The sequence below is a fragment of the Anolis carolinensis genome, unplaced genomic scaffold (genome assembly GCF_035594765.1).
Source record: "Anolis carolinensis isolate JA03-04 unplaced genomic scaffold, rAnoCar3.1.pri scaffold_14, whole genome shotgun sequence".
In the NCBI taxonomy this organism is placed as follows: Eukaryota; Metazoa; Chordata; class Lepidosauria; order Squamata; family Dactyloidae; genus Anolis; species Anolis carolinensis.
This window is the reverse complement of record NW_026943825.1, coordinates 3,552,404-3,572,655: the sequence shown is the minus strand read 5'-3', so window position 1 is coordinate 3,572,655 and position 20,252 is coordinate 3,552,404. Positions and strand designations below refer to the sequence as shown.

Sequence of the window (20,252 nt, the reverse complement as noted above, 5' to 3'; positions counted from 1 at the left end):
ATGTACAACTGGTATGTACATTTACCGATCCTGCAAGTTCTGGTGTTTTGTTTGGCGGGCGCCGGGCATGCTTCCAAACAAAAACTTTGCTAGGTCTTACTTTTGGGGGAGGCCTTATATTTAGCAATTCAGCAAAACCTCTACTAGGTCTTATTTTCTGGGGATGTCTTATTTTCGGGGAAACAGGGTATATGATTACTGCGGCCAGGATTTGTGTTGCTAAAGTATGGAAATCACAAGAAATGCCCACAACAGAAAAATGGCTGCTGAAATTAATCGACATCAAAAATAGGGATTTATTAACACAAAAAATATCACTGAGCATTTCGCCAAGGCAACGGACTGATTGGAACAAACTGAGACAATATTTGTCAAGAAGTAGCATAGAAATTTTGTGGTTTTCGCTAACAGGAACTCTTAGACTTCAGGTTTATATGAAGACTTGTCGAATAATGTTTATATGATGTTTTACATAGCAATGCAGAGGAGCTGGAAGTGGATATAGGGTTATGTTTTTTTTTTTTTTCTTTCTTTTGTGTTGTTTTTTTCTCTTCTATACGCTTTTTCTTCATTTTTATGTACAGTAGAGTCTCGCTTATCCAACATAAACGGGCTGGCAGAATGTTGGATAAGTGAATATGTTGGATAATAAGGAGAGATTAAGGAAAAGCCTATTAAACATCAAATTAGTTAATGATTTTACAAATTAAGCACCAAAACATGCTATACAACAAATTTGACAGAAAAAGTAGTTCAATATGCAGTAATCTTAGGTTGTAATTACTGTATTTACGAATTTAGCACCAAAATATCATGATATATTGAAAACATTGACTACAAAAATGGCTTGGATAATCCAGAACCTTGGATAAGCGAGTGTTGGATAAGTGAGACTCTACTGTATAGGTAAAATTATAAATAAAATAATAATAAAAAAGATAAAGACTTAAAATAGTATCTAACTACTAAAATAATGTATAAAGATTAAAATAAATATAGCATCCCTACTTTGCGGATTTTCAGTTATTACGGGTGTTTCTGGAACATAACTCCTGCAATAAGTGAGGGAACACTGTACCTGTTTTGACCTCCTCTGAACTACAGCTCCCACCCTCCACACTGCCCAGGTATGACGGGCGTTAGAATCAAAACACAATCTGGAAAGCCACCGTTTCCCATTCCTAGCTTTAGTAAAAACACATGGGAATGCACTGATGCTCAAAGACCAGCACACGGACTGACAGCGGCCGCAGAGGAGAGAAAGCAAGAGCCACCCACGTATGAATGTGATTTCCTTTTTTATTAATAAAGCCACAAAGAAGCTACAGTATACGCTTTTAAGTTAACGCGTCCGGGGTCTCGTAACCGAAGGGGGAGCTAACTAACGCCTCGTCGGGTTTTCTCCTCCTTTTCGTCCTGCTCTCCTGCCAACTTTCAAACAACGTGGGCTCTGACAGCGCCTTCAACCGGGGACGGAAACGGAAAGCAGGAGCCTGTGCTTCCATCGTCCGTTGACCGGAAACTCATGCTGAAAATTCGTGGCGCTGTTAATCCTGGGCTGCGTCAGGGGCTCCCGCCGGCTTGTTCTGATCATCCCCTTTCTTCTTATGGCCCGAAACTATGTCGTCAATGCGCAGGAGGAGGACAGCCGTCTGCAGAGAAGAAAGCGTGGAAATACAACAATGTGTGAGAGAGGTAGGATTCGCATCTGATACTCCTCTGATGCACTACCGTCATCCCTCCATATTTATGGCTTTTTTGTGATCATGGTTATTATAGCAGAAGTTGGATGGCCATCTGTTGGGAGGGATTTAATGACGTCTTCCTGCTTGGCAGAAAAGAGTTAAACAGGATGGCCCTTGGGGTCTCTTCCACCTCTAGGGTTCTATGTTATTTATTTATTTGCTACATTTATATCCCGCTCTTCTCACCCCAAAGTATATAAATATATAAATACTATAATACTGTAAGTATATAAATACTGTAAATAAAGGGGACTCAGAGCGGCTTACAAATCAAATGAACATACAATATATTACTGGCATAGCACAATATAAGCATTAAATTACTATATTGTACTATATCATTATATGGTAATATTATCTATATATAAGAAAGGGTAATGAAATTTCGGCCTAGGACAAAACAACAAAACTACACCTCCCAGAAACACTAAACTTGGCAGCACAACCCCTCATCCATGCTTCTATGTTCATACAACAAAAAGCTCGAGCTGCTCCAGAAAACGGCCAGGCTTTGAGACTGCAAGGCTATTCACTGCTATTCCACCTGGCAAACAAAGGATTCCCATAAGCCACAGCAACACGTGGCTGGGCAAAGCTAGTTTAACATGTAATATATAATTAATATTATTACAGTAGAGTCTCACTTATCCAACGTTCTGGATTATCCAACACATTTTTGTAGTCAATGTTTTCAATATATCGTGATATTTTGGTGCTAAATTCGTAAATACAGTAATTACAACATAACATTACCACATCTTGAACTACTTTTTCTGTCAAATTTGTTGTAAAGCAGGATGTTTTGGTGCTTAATTTGTAAAATCATAACCTAATTTGATGTTTAATAGGCTTTTCTTTAATCCCTCCTTATTATCCAAGATATTCGCTTATCCAAGCTTCTGCCGGCCCATTTAGCTTGGATAAGTGAGACTCTACTGTACTGTAAATAAATAAAGGAAAAGGAGGTGAGGCATCCAATTCAGAAAAATTGATTCCCCTCTTGCTTTCTGCCTTAGAAGAAATAGGTCTTTTGGGGGCTTCAGAGAGTGAAGCCTTTTGGGGGCTTTGGAGAAAGAAGCCTTTTGGGGGTTTCGAAGAAAGAAGTCTTTTGGGGGCTTCGAAGAAAGAAGCCTTTTGGGGGCTTTGAAAAAAGTCTTTTGGGGGCTTTGGAGAAAAAAGTCTTTTGGGGGCTTCGGAGAAAGAAGCCTTTGGGGGGTTTCGAAGAAAAGTCTTTGGGGGGTTTCAAAGAAGGAAGTCTTTTGGGGGCTTTGGAGAAAGAAGCCTTTGGGGGGCTTCGGAGAAAGAAGTCTTTTGGGGAGATTTGAATGTTGGCTTCCCTAGAACCGAGCTTCTTTGCTTACCTCCACGGCCGTCTTGTAGGTTTGCAGCTTGACGGACAGAGGCTCCCAGATGCCCAGCTCCTTCATGTCGGCCAAGGCACCCGTCTCCCCATTGACTCCCCAGGTCTGGCTGCCTTCCTGGGTGTGTTTGGCCTGCAAGACACATTCACAATGAGTGCCCGAAAGCTGTGATTTCACCCCAAATCCACCGGCCTGCTTCCCAGACACCATCATCATTATCATCATGATGCACCCTTCTGGAAAAGTGAGACACACTAGGCCAGGCATGGGCAAACTTGGGCCCTCCCTCCAACTTCTCACTCCGAAGAGGGCGGCTTGCTTACCCGCAAGGAGGTCAGCGTGCGGATGGTGCTGGCGCCGCAGTTCTGGATGAGCGTCCTGGGGATGACCTCCAGGGCCTGGGCCACGGCGCGGTAGGGCCACTGCTCCACGCCGGTCATGACCTTCGACTTCTCCGTCAGATAGTGGGCCACCGCCATCTCGGAAGCCCCGCCCCCCGGCACCAGCTGCGGGTCGATCAGGACGTTGCGGCAAACCTGCATGGCATCCTGGAGGTTGCGCTCCACTTCCTGCCAAAACAGGGAGAAAGAAGGGGGGCAGAAGGAGAAGACTGAGCAAAGGATTCACGAGGAAGCTCACGGGATTTTCTGTGATGATGATGATTATATTATTATTTATTTACTACATTTATAACCCGCTCTTCTCACCCCGAAGGGGACTCAGAGCGGCTTACAAATCAAATGTACATACAATATAATATTAGCATAGCACAATATAAGCATTAAATTACTATATTGTACTATATCATTATATGGTAATATTATCAGTAATATTACATTTAATATATAATATATATTTAATAGTACAGTAGAGTCTCACTTATCCAAGCTAAACGGGCCGGCAGAAGCTTGGATAAGCGAATATCTTGGATAATAAGGAGGGATTAAGAAAAAGCTTATTAAACATCAAATTAGGTTATGAATTTATTTATTTTATTTATTACAATATTTATATCCCGCTCTTCTCACCCAACAGGGGACTCAGGGCGGCTTACAATAAAACACATATATAAAAATTGTAGAATGCACTATAAAAGTTTAAATTATTAACTTACATCAGACATTCATAAAACACATTCTAAAATACAGATGCTTACAAATTAAGCACCAAAACGTCATGTTATACAACAAATTTGACAGAAAAAGTAGTTCAATACGCAATAATGTTATGTTGTAATTACTGTATTTACCAATTTAGCACCAAAATATCACGATATATTGAAAACATTGACTACAAAAATGCCTTGGATAATCCAGAACCTTGGATAAGCGAGTCTTGGATAACTGAGACTCTACTGTATTATATTGTATTATTATTAGTATAATATTGTATTACGTTATATTATTATCAATATTAAATGTATATACAATATAATATATATTTATAAATTATAGCAGAGACTGGATGGCCATCTGTCAGGAGGGCTTTGATTGTGTCTTCCTGCCTGGCAGAATAAAGGGGGTTGGACTGGATGGCCCCTTGGGGTCTCTTCTGAATCTAGGATTCTATTTATAATAATAATATTAATAACAACAACCCTCTTGCCGGACTCACCGCTAGGATCTCCTTGCTGGCACCCCGGAGCAGGATGGTGCAAGCCTTGGGCTCCTTGCAGTCGGTGATGAAGGTGAAGTATTCGTCCCCGATCTTCTTCACTTCAAAGACTCCGGCTCCGGTCCCGACATCCTCTTCGCGCAACTCGTCGGTGCGGCTGACAATGCGAGCCCCACAAGCTCTGCAAACGAAACGGAAACCCCCCTCTGGCACTGAAGCTCCACCATTGCTCCACAGAAGATGGATGGCCATCTGTCAGGGATGCTTTGATTGTGTCTTCCTGCCAGTGGGGTTGGAGTGGAGTCTCTTCTAACTCTAGGATTTGTTAAGCAGAGGCCGGATGGCCATCTGTCGGGAGGGCTTGGATGGTGCCTTCCTTTATAGCAGAAGGGGGTTGCACTGGATGGCCTTTGGGGTCTCTTTCTACTCTATGATTCCATACAATACACCTCCCAGTTCACCGTAAACTCATCCAATGCATTTTAATATGGATTTTACAGAAATACGTTTTAATATGTATCTTTTATAGAAATATGTTTTAATAAGCGAGTGTTGGATAAATGAGACTCTACTGTATATATTATATATATTAGATGTAATATTACTGATAATATTACCATAGAATGCTATAGTACAATATAGTAAAGTAATGCTTATATTCTGCTATGCTAATATTATAATTTTATGTACATTTGATTTGTAAGCCACTCTGAGTCCCCTTCGGGGTGAGAAGAGCGGGATATAAATGTAGTAAATAAATAAATATGTGCATTTATAGAATTCTTACAATGTTTATGTGTTTTAATTATTCTGTAACTCGCCTGGTGCCACGAGAGGCGGGTAAGAAGTAAAATTATTATTATTATTATTCAAGGTTTATGTGTTTTAATTATTCTGTAACTCACCTGAAGCCACGAGAGGCGGGTAAGAAGTAAAATTATTATTATTATTATTATTATTATTATTATTATTATTATTATTATTCAATGTTTATGTGTTTTAATTATTCTGTAACTCACCTGGAGCCACGAGAGGCGGGTAAGAAGTAAAATAATAATAATAATAATAATAATGCATTTCTATAGAAGATACATATTAAAACGTATTTCCATAATAACAATTATTATTATTATTATTATTATTATTATTGAAATACATTTTAATATGTATCTTCTATAGAAATGCATTTTAATGTATACTTATAGAATGTTACAATGTTTATGTGTTTTAATTATGCTGTAACTAGCCTCGAGCCATGATGAAAGGCGGATAAAAATTAAAATTATTATTATGGAAATATGTTTTAATATGTATCTTCTATAGAAATGTATTTTAATATATGCATTTATAGAATTTTTACAATGTTTGTGTTTTAATTATTCTGCAACTCGCCTGGAGACACGAAAGGCAGGTAAGAAAATAATAATAATAATTATTATTATTATTATTATGGAAATACATTTTAATATGTATCTTCTATAGAAATTCATTTTAATGTGTACTTATAGAATGTTACAATGTTTATGTGTTTTAATTATGCTGTAACTAGCCTCGAGCCATGACGCGAGGCGGATAAAAATTAAAAATTTTATTATTATGGAAATATGTTTTAATATGTATCTTCTATAGAAATGTATTTTAATATGTGCATTTATAGAATTTTTACAATGTTTATGTGTTTTAATTATTCTGTAACTCACCTGGAGCCACGAAAGGCGGGTAAGAAAACTATTATTATTATTATTATTATTATTAAAATACATTTTAATATATATCTTCTATAGAAATTCATTTTAATGTGTACTTATAGAATGTTACTATGTTTATGTGTTTTAATTATGCTGTAACTAGCCTCGAGCCATGATGAGAGGCGGATAAAAATTAAAATTATTATTATTATTATTATTATTATGGAAATACATTTTAATATGTATCTTCTATAGAAATGCATTTTAATGTGTACTTATAGAATGTTACAATGTTTGTGTGTTTTAATTATGCTGTAACTCGCCTCGAGCCACGATGAGAGACAGGTAAGAAATAAAATTATTATTATTATTATTATTACTGACCTTGCAATCCGGTTATTGTCAGTCTTCCTCACGCGCCGGATGGCGGTGATGTTGGCTCTCATCAGAAAATGCTGGGCTAGGTCTGGAATCAGAAAGCGTCACAAAATGAGTCCAAAATGCATAAAGGGAATTTAAGGTGTGCCCCTACAAAACATACCAACAACGTGACCTACCTGAGATCCCCTTTTCGGTGATGATGAGGTCCGGCTTCACTCGGATCAAGTTTTCGCACATCTGCTGGATGAACTCCTCCTCCATCTGCAGGATGCGAGCAAAGTCCTCCTCACGAGTAATCTCGACATCAGTCTAAATGAGAGAAATATACAAACACATTGAGCTATATTTCCAGTTTGATTGGTATAGCAGATTACCATATATACTCAAGTTTTTCAGCCCTTTTTAATTCATGTAATTTTATTGCTATCTATTTTTATTTTGAAATGTATCAGCAGATCTATACACATAATGAAAGTGAAAATATGTATCGTATATACTCGAAGATAAGCTGAGTTTTTCAGCCCTTATATTTATTGCTTGCAATATGAGATCTATTTCTCTCTTCTCCTCCCTTATTAGTGTGTTTTCTTTTGCAAAGCCTCCCTCGCTCTTAATCAATAATAATAATAATATAATAACTTTATTTTTATACCCCGCCTCTATCTCCCCAAAGGGGACTCAGGGCGGCTTACATGGGGCCAAGCCCGAATAAAAACAATAGCAGTATAAAACACAGCAATAGACAAAAACATGCACAATTAAAAAAATTAAACATTAGCCAATAAAAAACAAGAACTAATAAAAACATGGATTAAAACGGAGAGATTGTAAAAGTAGACTGGGTAAGGGAATCAAGGGAATGTTTTGAAAAGAGAAAGATACCCTTGCAAGTCAGGAAGAAGAAAAATATATATTCATTAATCTTATGAAAGCATTTTCCCCTGAAATATTTGTTAAACATATATATAGAAGAGTCTCACTTATCCAAGCTAAACGGGCCGGCAGAAGCTTGGATAAGCGAATATCTTGGATAATAAGGAGGGATTAAGAAAAAGCCTATTAAACATCAAATTAGGTGATGAATTTACAAATTAAGCACCAAAACATCATGTTATACAACACATTTGACAGAAAAAGTAGTTCAATACACAGTAATGTTATGTTGTAATTACTGTATTTATGAATTTAGCATCAAAATATCACGATATATTGAAAACATTGACTACAAAAATGGCTTGGATAATCCAGAGGCTTGCATGTTCTGTTGTTCTGTTCGGCGGACATGCTTCCAAACAAAAACTTTGCTAGGTCTTACTTTCGGGGGAGGCCTTATATTTAGCAATTCACCAAAACCTCTACTAGGTCTTATTTTCTGGGGATGTCTTATTTTAGGGGAAACAGGGTAGTTCAAAAACATGTAAATTTGAGTAGATCAGTATGTACCGCTTCTGCTGGCCACATGACTTAGGAGGTGTCTATGAAAAACGCCGGCTCTTGAGTGGCCGTTGGGCCCTGCAAAGAGTGGCCTACCTGACTCTCGCCTTTCTTGTACTCCAGCGAACAGTCCAGCAAGACGATGCGGGGGTTCTTGATGGTGCGGCGCATCCGTGGGTGGGTGATGTCCTTGTTGATCATGACGCCGCGCAGGACGCTCGAATCCTCAATGATCCCGCCAGGAATCTTTTGGGAGGAAATATATATTTTTATTTATTTATTTACTACATTTATATCCCGCCCTTCTCACCATACAATATTATATTATTAGCATAGCACAATACTGACAATAAATTACTGTATATACTCAAGTATAAGCCTAGTTTTTCAGCCCTTTTTTAGAGCTGAAAAAGCTCCCCTCGGCTTATACTCGAGCGAGAATCCTGGCTGGCTTCTATTCAGGTCTGCTTATACTTGAGTATATAGGTATTCAGAGTTGGACGGTCTTATCTTATTAAAGTCTTCTTATTATCTTAAATTACAGTTTTATATAAATATTCAAAAACATTTAACCTACTGGTGCCTCAAATAATGCGATTTTATTAATATCTATTTTATTTTTGAAATTGACCCGTAGCTGCTGCATTTCTCACCCTCGTCTTATACTCGAGTCAATAAGTTTTCCCAGTTTTTGTGGTAAAATTAGGTGCCTCGGCTTATATTCGGGTCGGCTTATACTCGAGTATATACGGTACTATATTGTACTATATCAATATATTGTAATATTATTAGTAATATTACATGTAATATATAATATATAATTAATATTATGATATTGTATTATTAGTATTGTATTATTATTATATTATAATATAATATAATTATATATAATTATAATATATTATTATTATTATTATAAACATATACAATATATTATGTTTGTGTTGCTTTTATGACTGTAAACCACCCTGAGTCCCATCCGGGAGATAGGGCGGTATATAAATAAAGTTTTATTATTATTATTATTATTATTATTATTATTATTATTACCGGTATATATTATTGTAAATTATATTGTATATATGTATACTGTACATATGTATGAGTGTATATCTATCTATATATATATATGAGTAATGGTGTCCCCCCAAGCCGCTAAACAACAAAAGTACAAGCCCCAGAACCTAGAAATTTGGCAGCACAATCCACCATCCTTGCCCCTAGGTTCCGACAACAAAAAGAAATAAAAATAAAGTCCTTATTAGAGGGAGAGGAATATTTGTTTTTATCCACTTGCTGACAGTTAGAAGGCTAAGCTCCGCCCACTTGGTCTCCTAGCAACCCACTCAGCCCAGGGGACAGGCAGAGTTAGGCCTCACTTTTAGGCCTCTTCCACACTGCCTATAAAATACAGATTATCTGATTTGAACTGGATTATATGGCAGTGTAGACTCAATATATAACCCATTTATAATCTTATATTATCTACTTTGAACTGGATTTATGGCTGTTTATAATTGATGTCCCTTGAATGTGTTATTAGGCTGTTATGCCTGATAAGGAGCCTATCTGAGATCTCTCTCGAAATGGCAACCAATAATGATGATCCAAGCAATATTTTTGAAGATCAAGAAAAGAGCACCGCTCCCTCCATTCCTTTGTTCAAGTCTTTGCCCTGCAAAATCAGACCCTCGCTGCTGTACCTTTTCCACTTTGGCGTATTTCTTGATGTCGATCTCCTTCCGGCCGTTCTCCTCGAACTCCACCGTCTTGACCGCATCGAGGGCGATGCTGCAGGCCAGGCTGGACCAGTGGCTGATGGCCTTGGTGCCGATGGCGCTGTGGATGATCTTGAGCATGGCCTCGCGGTTGTTTACGTCAACGGGAGTGCTGCGGACGCCAAGGGGCAAAAAGCGGGGAATTCAGGAGATAATAAAACTTCACCCACACTCCCAATTGGCATAAATCTACGGACCAAAATGTATCTGAAAATTACTGAGCTGTCGCGAATCCCCTTCCAGAGGATGCTGGGAATTGCCCTCTCATATATATCTTTCTTAAAAGGCTTTTAACACCTGCCATCAAGTTTCAAAAATATTATAATTACATGGAGCTATTCTATACCACGAGAGGCACCGTTTGATGGATCTTCGCCGCTTTGAGTCTCTTTTGAGAGAGAAGCGGCATAAAAATGTGACATGGCATAATGTGAGTTGTAGTTCACTCACAGCCTTATGCATTTTGTAAAATAAAAAAATGGCTTCTTCTAATAGCCGGGTAACTTCTAATGGCTTCTTCTAATAACTTGGGTACCCGGCAATACCGGGTACCCAAGCTAGTCAAAAATAAAAGACAAAAAAAATCACAAGACGAATAGATACTAAAAAAAATTAAAACACAAATAAAGCTTGATTAAATAACAGGTTTGGTAAAATGGGACTAAATTACAAATATTATACAAATATATAATTAATACTTCATAACATCTAATATTTTATATATCTATATTATAAATAATATATATATACATATATAGTGGAGTCTCACTTATCCAACATTTGCTTATCCAACATTCTGGATTATCCAGTGCATTTTTGTAGTCAATGTTTTCAATACATCCTGATATTTTGGTGCTAAATTTGTAAATACAGTAATTACTGCATATTGAACTACTTTTTCTGTCAAATTTGTTGTATAACAAGATGTTTTGGTGCTTAATTTGTAAAATCATAACCTAATTTGATGTTTAAGAAGCATTTTTTAATCTCTCCTTATTATCCAACATATTTGCTTATCCAACGTTCTGCCGGCCCGTTTATGTTGGATAAGCGAGACTCTACTGTATATAGTATGTATACATTATATTCTATATATGGTGATATATAGTATATATGGTATATTTGTATCTCACAGTTATTAATACAACTATAATAATTACTAGAATTATTAATAATTATACAGTAGAGTCTCGCTTATCCAACGTAAACGGGCCAGCAGAATGTTGGATAAATGAATATGTTGGATAATAAGGAGAGATTAAGGAAAGGCCTATTAAACATCAAATTAGGTTATGATTTTACAAATTAAGCACCAAAACATCATGTTAGACAACAAATTTGACAGAAAAAGTATTTCAATACATAGTAATGTTATGTAGTAATTATTGTATTTACGAATTTAGCACCAAAATATCACGATGTATTGAAAACATTGACTACAAAAATGCGTTGGATAATCCAGAACGTTGGATAAGGGACTGTTGGATAAGTGAGAGACTACTGCATTAAATAAATATAAAATATTATAATATTACATTATAAAATAATTTTGAAGTGCAGCAGATTTATGTTAGGCTATACCAAGGGAGGCACTGTTTCATGGAGTTTGGGTCTCTTTTTAGAGAGAAAAGCCATCATACAAATATAATAATATATTTAATAATTACATATAATGATATAATATACCTATAATACCATTACAATTAGTGTTGTCTTTCCGACTGACAATGGCTCAGGCGTCTACTCTGGATTTTCCTGCAAGGAAGGAATCTCATCTACGGCTGGATATGGTCCCTTTGGGGTCACTGTAAGTTGGCAATGTCTTGAAGGCACACAACAACAAAGGCAGTCCCTCTCTTTCTGCTGCTTACCTGATCTTTTTCAGGGCGCTGATCATGTCATCCAAGGCCTTTCTGTAGGCACTGATGATCACCGTGGGGTGCATCTGTTGCTCCAGGAAATGCTCCGCGACGGACAACATCTCTCCGGCTGGAGAGCAAATAGAAAAGATTTATTAGCAGTAATTTAAAAACAAACAGATAGAAAAAAGGACAGTGGTCATTACGAAAAGCCCCATCTTACCAAGGATAATGACAGACGTGGTCCCGTCTCCCACCTCTTCGTCCTGAGTGCGGCTGATTTCGATCATGGACTTGGCAGCTGGATGTTGGACTTGGATCTGGAAGGAAAAAGCGATGAAATATTATATTATATTATTTCTATCCAGCCACTGCCCCTCAAGAACTTACGGAACATCATGTACTGTATATACTCGAGTATAAGCCTAGTTTTTCAGCCCCTTTTCTAAGACTGAAAAAACCCGCCTCAGCTTATACTCGGGTGAGGGTCCTGGTTGGCTTATATTTGGGTCAGCTTATACTTGAAAATATATGGTACATTTATTATTGGTATTATTACATTTATTATTTTTCTCTGTTATTGTTGCTATTACTATTACATTTATTTTACTCTATTATTATTATTAATACATGTATTATTTCACTCTGATCTTATTATTATTGCATTTATTATTTTACTCTATTATTATTAAAAGGATACATAAGCACATTTACATTGAAGAAGATGAGAATAATGATTTGATCAGAGTTGAACAGGCTAATCTTAAATTTGAGCTTTATGTAAATATTCAAACATTTAACCTACCGATGCCTCAATTAATGTAATTTTATTGGTATCTATTTTTATTTTTGAAATTTACCACCCTTGGCTTATACTGGAGTCAATGTTTTCCCAGTTTTTTTGTGGTAAAATTAGGTGCCTCAGCTTATATTCGGGTCAGCTTATACTCGAGTATATACGGTATTTAAATATTACAACTAAAAACATAGGAATGCCAACATTAAACCGAAATTAAACTAAAAACCTTATTATTATTATTATATAAAATATAATAATAATATTATATAATTCACTGTACATCACATGCATTAAATACTACAATTAAATACATGAGAATGTCAATGTTAAACCCACATTAAACTAAAAACTTTATTATTATTATTGTAATAATAAGACAAGCAACTGTACTTAAATACAGCAGTTGTCTCTCCAAAACTGGGACTCAAGGTACATAACATACTTTAAATATTACAATTAAAAACATGGGAATGTCAACATTAAACCCAAACTAAATAACCATAAAAAAACAGTGAGCCAAACTTACTTCCCTGAGGATCGCGTTGCCATCGTTGGTCATGACAATCCCGCCCATGGGGTCCAACAGCATCTACATTGGATTTGGGATTATTTCTGTTATTTATTATTATTATTAGACTGAAACGCAAGAAGAATCAAAGTCTAAGGAAGCAACAAAAGTGGTCACTCACCTTCATCATGGCCCTTGGTCCTAAACATGTTCGGATAATATCAGCAATGGTCTGCAAGGAAAAGGAGATCATCATAAGGGAAAGCTTAACTTGACTTTTAAAGCTTAACTTAAGAAACCGCCTACTGCAAAAGAAGGTATAATAGATAGCTGCTTTGAGTCTCATTATGGAGAGAAAAAGTGGAATATAAATAATAATAATAATAATAATGATAACAGATAACTGTTTTGAGTCTCCTTATGGAGAGAAAAGCAGGGTATAAATAATAGTCATAACAATAGTAGTAGTAGTAATAATAATAATAATAATAATAATAATAAATAACTGCTTTGAGTCTCCTTATGGAGAGAAAAGCAGGGTATAAACGTAATAATAATAATGTAATTATTATTATTATAGATAGCTGCTTTGAGTCATCTTATGGAAGAAAGCAGAATAATAATAATAATAATAATCATCATCATCATCGATAGCTGCTTTGAGTCTCCTTATGGAGAGAAAAAGCAGGATATTCATAAACATAATATTTAATAACATAATAATTGAGTTTTTAATATTTTATTTTTACTTTTAGTGTATTTTAAAAGCTTTTTGGTATTTTAGGATGATATTTTAATTGTTAAGTTAATTAGGTTGTGTTATATCATTGAATGTGTCTATTTCGATGTATTGTCTATATGATTTTCTTTCCAGCAATTGAATGTTTGCCTTACATGTTGGAAACCACCCTGAGTCCCTTTGAGGAGATAGAAATATACAAATAAAGTTGTTCTTATTATTATTAACAACAACAACAACAAGACATTTTAAAGGAAAGCGTACCTTAGCAGCATTAATGTTTCCGGACTGGACTTTTCTTCCAGACTCGCGCTTTGTGTTCTGACCTGAGGGAAAAAGGACGATTGATCTAAAGTCTGATACATTCTTTTCCAGCAAATAAAAGGAAACACTTATGTGTTGGGTTGCTCTTCCTACTCCCGCCTTGTTTCATTCAAATGGAAGAAGGCTCTATGGGAAACATAACCCTTGGCTTATTCATCTTAATATTTATGCCTGCAAAGAAAGCTGAATTTGAAAAACTCTGCCGTCCTTAAAAAAAACCCACTTTGCTTATTTAAAATCTTCCCTACTAACATCTTTATCTGTCACAAACACGTGTTGTTCCATTTTAGGAATCTGACATCCATATTAGGCAATTTCCTCTGCTCTTTCTCTCTGTCTCCTCCCATAAATCATTTCAAATCTCCCTCTGATTCTGCCTTTATGAATGAAAGGGAGGCACAAGGAGAAAGAAGAATACAATCAGCAGGACGAGAGAGAGAAAAAAAATACTTTTTAGATATAGGAAGAAAAAACCGAGCCTCCGTTTAGCACAGTGGTTGAATCTCCAACAGACAAGAGTTCTTTCTCCCACTCTGGACATTCCACAGATATGTAAACTTCACTTGTCTAGTTTCCAACAGACCTCACAACCTCTGTGCATGCCTGTCATAGATGTGGGCAAAATGTCAGGAGAGAATGCTTCTGGAACATGACCACACAGTCCAGAAAACTCACAGCAAACCAGAGATTCCGGTCATGAAAGCCTCTGACAATACATAAATAGTAGTAATAATAATAACAGATAGCTGCTTGGGGCCTCCTTGTGTAGAGAAAAGCAGGATATAAATAATAATAATAATAATAATAATAATAACAACAAACATAATAATACCACCATTGGGGGACCTCTCCAAGTATAAATAAACTTAACAATAATAATAACAACAACAAACATAGTAATAATAATACCACCAATGGGGGACCCCTCTAAGTATAAATAAACATAATAATGACAACAAACATAATAATAATAATAATAATACCACCATTGGGGACTTATCCAAGTATAAATAAACATAATAAATAATAAACATAATAACATAATCATAATAACAATACCAATGTTGGAGAAGTGAGACTCTACTTTAATTACTGTATTTACAAATTTAGCACCAAAACATCACAATGTATTGAAAAGACTGACTACAAAAACACTAACTACTAAAAGGCAGACTGTGTTGGATAATCCAGAACGTTGGATAAGCGAATGTTGGATAAGTGAGACTCTACTGTATATGAGCCTGAAAGTCATGTTATACCTAATATTTTCAATACAGTAGAGTCTCACTTATCCAACGTTCTGGATTATCCAAGGCATTTTTGTAGTCAATGTTTCCAAAACATCGTGATATTTTGGTGCTAAATTCGTAAATACAGTAATTACTACATAGCATTGCTGCGTATTGAACTACTTTTTCTGTCAAATTTGTTGTACAGTAGAGTCTCACTTATCCAAGCCTCGTTTATCCAAGCTTCTGGATTATCCAAGCCATTTTTGTAGTCAATGTTTTCAATATATCGTGATATTTTGGTGCTAAATTCGTAAATACAGTAATTACAACATAACATTATTGTGTATTGAACTACTTTTTCTATCAAATTTGTTGTATAACATGATGTTTTGGTGCTTAATTTGTGAAATCATAACCTAATTTGATGTTTAATAGGGTTTTCCTTAATCTCTCCTTATTGTCCAAGATATTTGCTTATCCAACGTTCTGCCGGCCCGTTTAAATTGGATGAGACTCTACTGTACATACAATATATTATATTATACGACTATATTGCAATATAGTTTATAGACTACAAAAACACTGACTACTAAAAGGCAAACTGTGTTGGATAATCCAGAACGTTGGATAAGCGAATGTTGGATAAGTGAGACTCTACTGTATATGAGCCTGAAAGTCATGTTATACCTAATATTTTCAATACAGTAGAGTCTCACTTATCCAACATAAATGGGCTGGCAGAATGTTGGATAAGCGAATATGTTGGATAATAAGGAGGCATTAAGGAAAAGCCTATTAAACATCAAATTAGGTTATGATTTTACAAATGAAGCACCAAAACATCATGTTAGACAACAAATTTGGCAGAAAAAGTAGTTCTATATGAAGTAATGCTATGTAGTAATTACTGTTTTTATGAATTTAGCACCAAAATATCACTATACAGTAGAGTCTCACTTATCCAAGCTAAACGGGCTGGCAGAAGCTTGGATAAGCGAATATCTTGGATAATAAGGAGTGATTAAGGAAAAGCCTATTAAACATCAAATTAGGTTATGATTTTACAAATTAAGCACCAAAACATCATGTTATACAACAAATTCGGCAGAAAAAGTAGTTCAGTACACAGTAATGTTATGTTGTAATTACTGTATTTACTAATTTAGCACCAAAATATTATGATATATTGAAAACATTGACTACAAAAATGGCTTGGATTATCCAGAGGCTTGGATAAGCGAGGCTTGGAGAAGTGAGACTCTACTGTATATTGAAAACGTTGTCTCCAAAAATGCGTTGGATAATCCAGAATGTTGGATAAGCGAGTGTTGGATAAGTGAGACTCTACTGTAGTTCTATATGCAGTAATGCTATGTAGTAATTACTGTATTTACGAATTTAGCACCAAAATATCACGATATATTGAAAACATTGACTCCAAAAATGCGTTGGATAATCCAGAATGTTGGATAAGCGAGTGTTGGATAAGTGAGACTTTACTGTAGTTCTATATGCAGTAATGCTATCTAGTAATTACTGTATTTATGAATTTAGCACCAAAATATCCCTATATATTGAAAACATTGACTCCAAAAATGCGTTGGATAATCCAGAACGTTGGATAAGTGAGACTCTACTGTATTTTTGGAACCTCTTGCCCCCAGAAAAGGCAAAAGAGTTCAAGTATTTCCCTCATTTTCTCTCCTCAACTGTTTTTTCGAGGCCTAAATGCCCCCCAAAACACCAAATCCTGCCTGATCTTGGCTGTTAAGCAGGGCCGGCCATGGTGAGCCCTTGGATGGGAGACCGACAAGGCGTAACTGAAGTTCTGATCCATATTTCGGAGCAAGGGTGGAGAATTCAAAAGCTTGAGGACCCCCTGAGTGAGGAAACTCCTCCTGAGCCATTGGAAATCCCCTGCCCGGCTTAAAGAGGCATTCACACGTGCAAAAAAAAAAAAGACACGCGTCAGGGAAAATAGACCCAGAGGGGGTTTTCTTCCCTCCCTTCCTCCTCCCTGGGTCTCCCCGGACTCACTGAGCACCAGGACGGGGCGCTGGCCCAGCATCTTCGCGGCGAGGCGAGAAAAGAAGCCGCCGCGGAACCTTCTGGAGCCGAGAAAGGAGGAGGAGATGGGAAAGCGCCGTTTCACCGCGCCTCGCGCAGCCTACCACGCCCGCTGGGGCCCTCCGCCAATCAGAGGCCTCTCCCTCGCGCTCTGCACCAATAGGAGAACGTAACCCCTCGCAACGGCCCCGCCTTCCTCTCCAGCACGATAGGTTGAGAGAGACAACGGGCCGTACAATTTGGTCTCTTGTGAGGAATGAAAAGGAGGGGGGCTAATGCGCGTGCGCGGACTCCTCTCCCACGCGCGCATGCGCCGAGGAGAAGGCCAGCGGAAAGGGCTGCTAATGCGCCTGCGCGGTTTTAGTCAGCGGTTGATAAATGGAGTCTTCACGCCCTCCGGGCCGGCGTCCCCCCAGAGGCGAGTTTTTTTGAGGAGAAACCCCCCAAAAAACAACACTAGGCACCCCATTTCCCTGTTGGGATGTGTAGCCTTCAGTGTCTCCTGTCAGTTGGAGTCTCAATGGCGGCTGAGTCATGCCCAGGCCTAGGCCCCGCCCCTTCCGCCGTGGGGCATGATGGGAGATGTAGTTTGCTGCCCTCCTGAGCCTGGGCAGATGGGCTGCATGGGATAGAGGAAATTAGACTGCCATAGAATCCAGATTATCAAAGCAGATCATCCACAATCCTTTGTTCTGAGGAACAAAGGATTCCCCCAGGCAGGAATGAAGCTTGCAAGGCCATTAATGCTAATCAGAACATTCACACTGGCCTCCAACAGACAAAGAGTTCCTTCTCCCACCCTGGACTTTCCACAGATAGATAAACCTTCCTTGCTTAGTTTTTTCCAATATGCCGCACAACCTCTGAGGATGCCTGCCATAGATGTGGGCGAAACGTCAGGAGAGAATGCTTCTGGAACATGGCCAGACAGCTCGGAAAACACACAACAACCCAGTACAGTAGAGTAATATTACATGGCATATAAAAATACAACTACAATAGTGTGTTGTTGTTATTATTATATTGTATTACATTATAATATTGTCAATATTATATGTGCCTACAATATAATTATATTACAGTAGAGTCTCGCTTGTCCAACCTTCACTTACACAACGTTGTGTATTATCCAACCGCAGTCTGCCTTTTAGTAGTCAATGTTTTTGTAGTCAGTGCTAAATTCGTAAATACAGTAATTACTGCATAACATTACGGTGTACTGAACTGCGTTTTCCGTCGATTTGTTATATATAAAACATGATGTTTTGGTACTTAATTTGCAAAATTGACAGACCCAGTCTCAAACATGCCCATCTGTATTTTATAAGTGTTTTTTATGAATGTCTGATGTAATTTAATAACTTTTTAATTGATTCACAATGTACAGTAGAGTCTCACTTATCCAATGTTCTGGATTATCCAACGCATTTTTGTAGTCAATGTTTTCAATACATCGTGATATTTTGGTGCTAAATTTGTAAATACAGTAATTACTACAGAGCAGTACTGCGTATTGAATTACTTTTTCTCTCAAATTTGTTGTATAACATGATGTTTTGGTGCTTAATTTGTAAAATCATAACCTAATTTGATGTTTAATAGGCTTCTCCTTAATCTCTCCTTATTATCCAACATACTCACTTATCCAACGTTCTGCCAGCCCATTTATGTTGGATAAGTGAGACTCTACTGTATTGTACAATTTTATATACAGTAGAGTCTCACTTATCCAACACTCGCTTATCCAACGTTCTGGATTATCTAACACATTTTTGTAGTCAGTGTTTTCAATACATCATGATATTTTGGTGCTAAATTCGTAAATACAGTACAGTAGAGTCTCACTTATCCAACATAAACGGGCCGGCAGAATGTTGGATAAGCGAATATGTTGGATAATAAGGAGGGATTAAGGAAAAGCCTAGTACACATCAAATTAGGTTATGATTTTACAAATTAAGCACCAGAACATCATGTTATACAACAAATTTTACAGAAAAAGTAGTTCAATACGCAGTAATGCTATGTAGTAATTACTGTATTTACGAATTTAGCACCAAAATATCATGATATATTGAAAACAATGACTACAAAAATGCGTTGGATAATCCAGAACCTTGGATAAGTGAGACTCTACTGTATTTACTACATAGCATTACTATGTATTGAACTACTTTTTCTGTCAAATTTGTTGTATAACATGATGTTTTGGTGCTTAATTTGTAAAATCATAACCTAATTTAATGTTTAATAGCCTTTTCCTTAATGCCTTCTTATTATCCAACATATTCGCTTATCCAACATTCTGCCAGTCCGTTTACGTTGGATAAGCGAGACTCTACTGTATGTGTTTTATTGTAAGCCGCCCTGAGTCCCCTATTGGGTGAGAAGGGTGGGATATAAATATTGTAATAAATAATAAATAAATATATAAAATAATAACCTAATTTGACATTTAAAAGGCTTTTCCTTGATCCCTCCTTATTATCCAACATTTTCGCTTATCCAACGTTCTGCCGGCCCGTTTATGTTGGATAAGTGAGACTCTACTGTAGTTTCAATGTTTTTGAATCTTTACATCAAACTGTAATTTAAGATATGACTATCCAACTCTGATTAAATCATTATTTTCATCTTCAATGTAATTGTGCTTATGTATCCTTTCAATAATAACAGAGTGAAATAATAAATGTAATAATAACAATAATAAATTCAGTAAAATA

The 20,252-nt window shown here is 36.7% G+C and overlaps 1 protein-coding gene across 1 annotated transcript; it reads right to left on the bottom strand.

The window, feature by feature from the left end:
- Positions 1–1,281: 1,281 nt before the first annotated feature.
- Positions 1,282–17,657, bottom strand: cct3 (chaperonin containing TCP1 subunit 3). Its single transcript, XM_003230214.3, has 14 exons — positions 17,500–17,657; positions 14,171–14,232; positions 13,349–13,399; positions 13,186–13,248; positions 12,084–12,180; positions 11,873–11,990; positions 9,927–10,113; positions 8,320–8,469; positions 6,966–7,098; positions 6,793–6,874; positions 4,721–4,901; positions 3,430–3,675; positions 3,107–3,238; positions 1,282–1,652 (listed from the first exon to the last, which is right to left on the bottom strand). The coding sequence occupies exons 1-14, from the start codon at positions 17,528–17,530 to the stop codon at positions 1,548–1,550; spliced, it is 1,638 nt and encodes a 545-aa protein (XP_003230262.2). The 5' UTR covers positions 17,531–17,657; the 3' UTR covers positions 1,282–1,547.
- Between the last annotated feature and the right edge of the window lie 2,595 nt (positions 17,658–20,252).

What these genes read in the sequence shown, in the direction of transcription:
- cct3 (XM_003230214.3), bottom strand. Translation starts at nt 17,530, where the DNA reads ATGCTGGGCCAGCGCCCCGTCCTGGTGCTCA. An exon ending in GCAACGCGATCCTCAGGGAA is followed by an intron (nt 12,181 to 13,185) that starts GTAAGTTTGGCT and finishes TTTTCCTTCCAG; the next exon opens with ATCCAAGTCCAACATCCAGC. An exon ending in AGCGCCCTGAAAAAGATCAG is followed by an intron (nt 10,114 to 11,872) that starts GTAAGCAGCAGA and finishes TGGCGTCCGCAG; the next exon opens with CACTCCCGTTGACGTAAACA.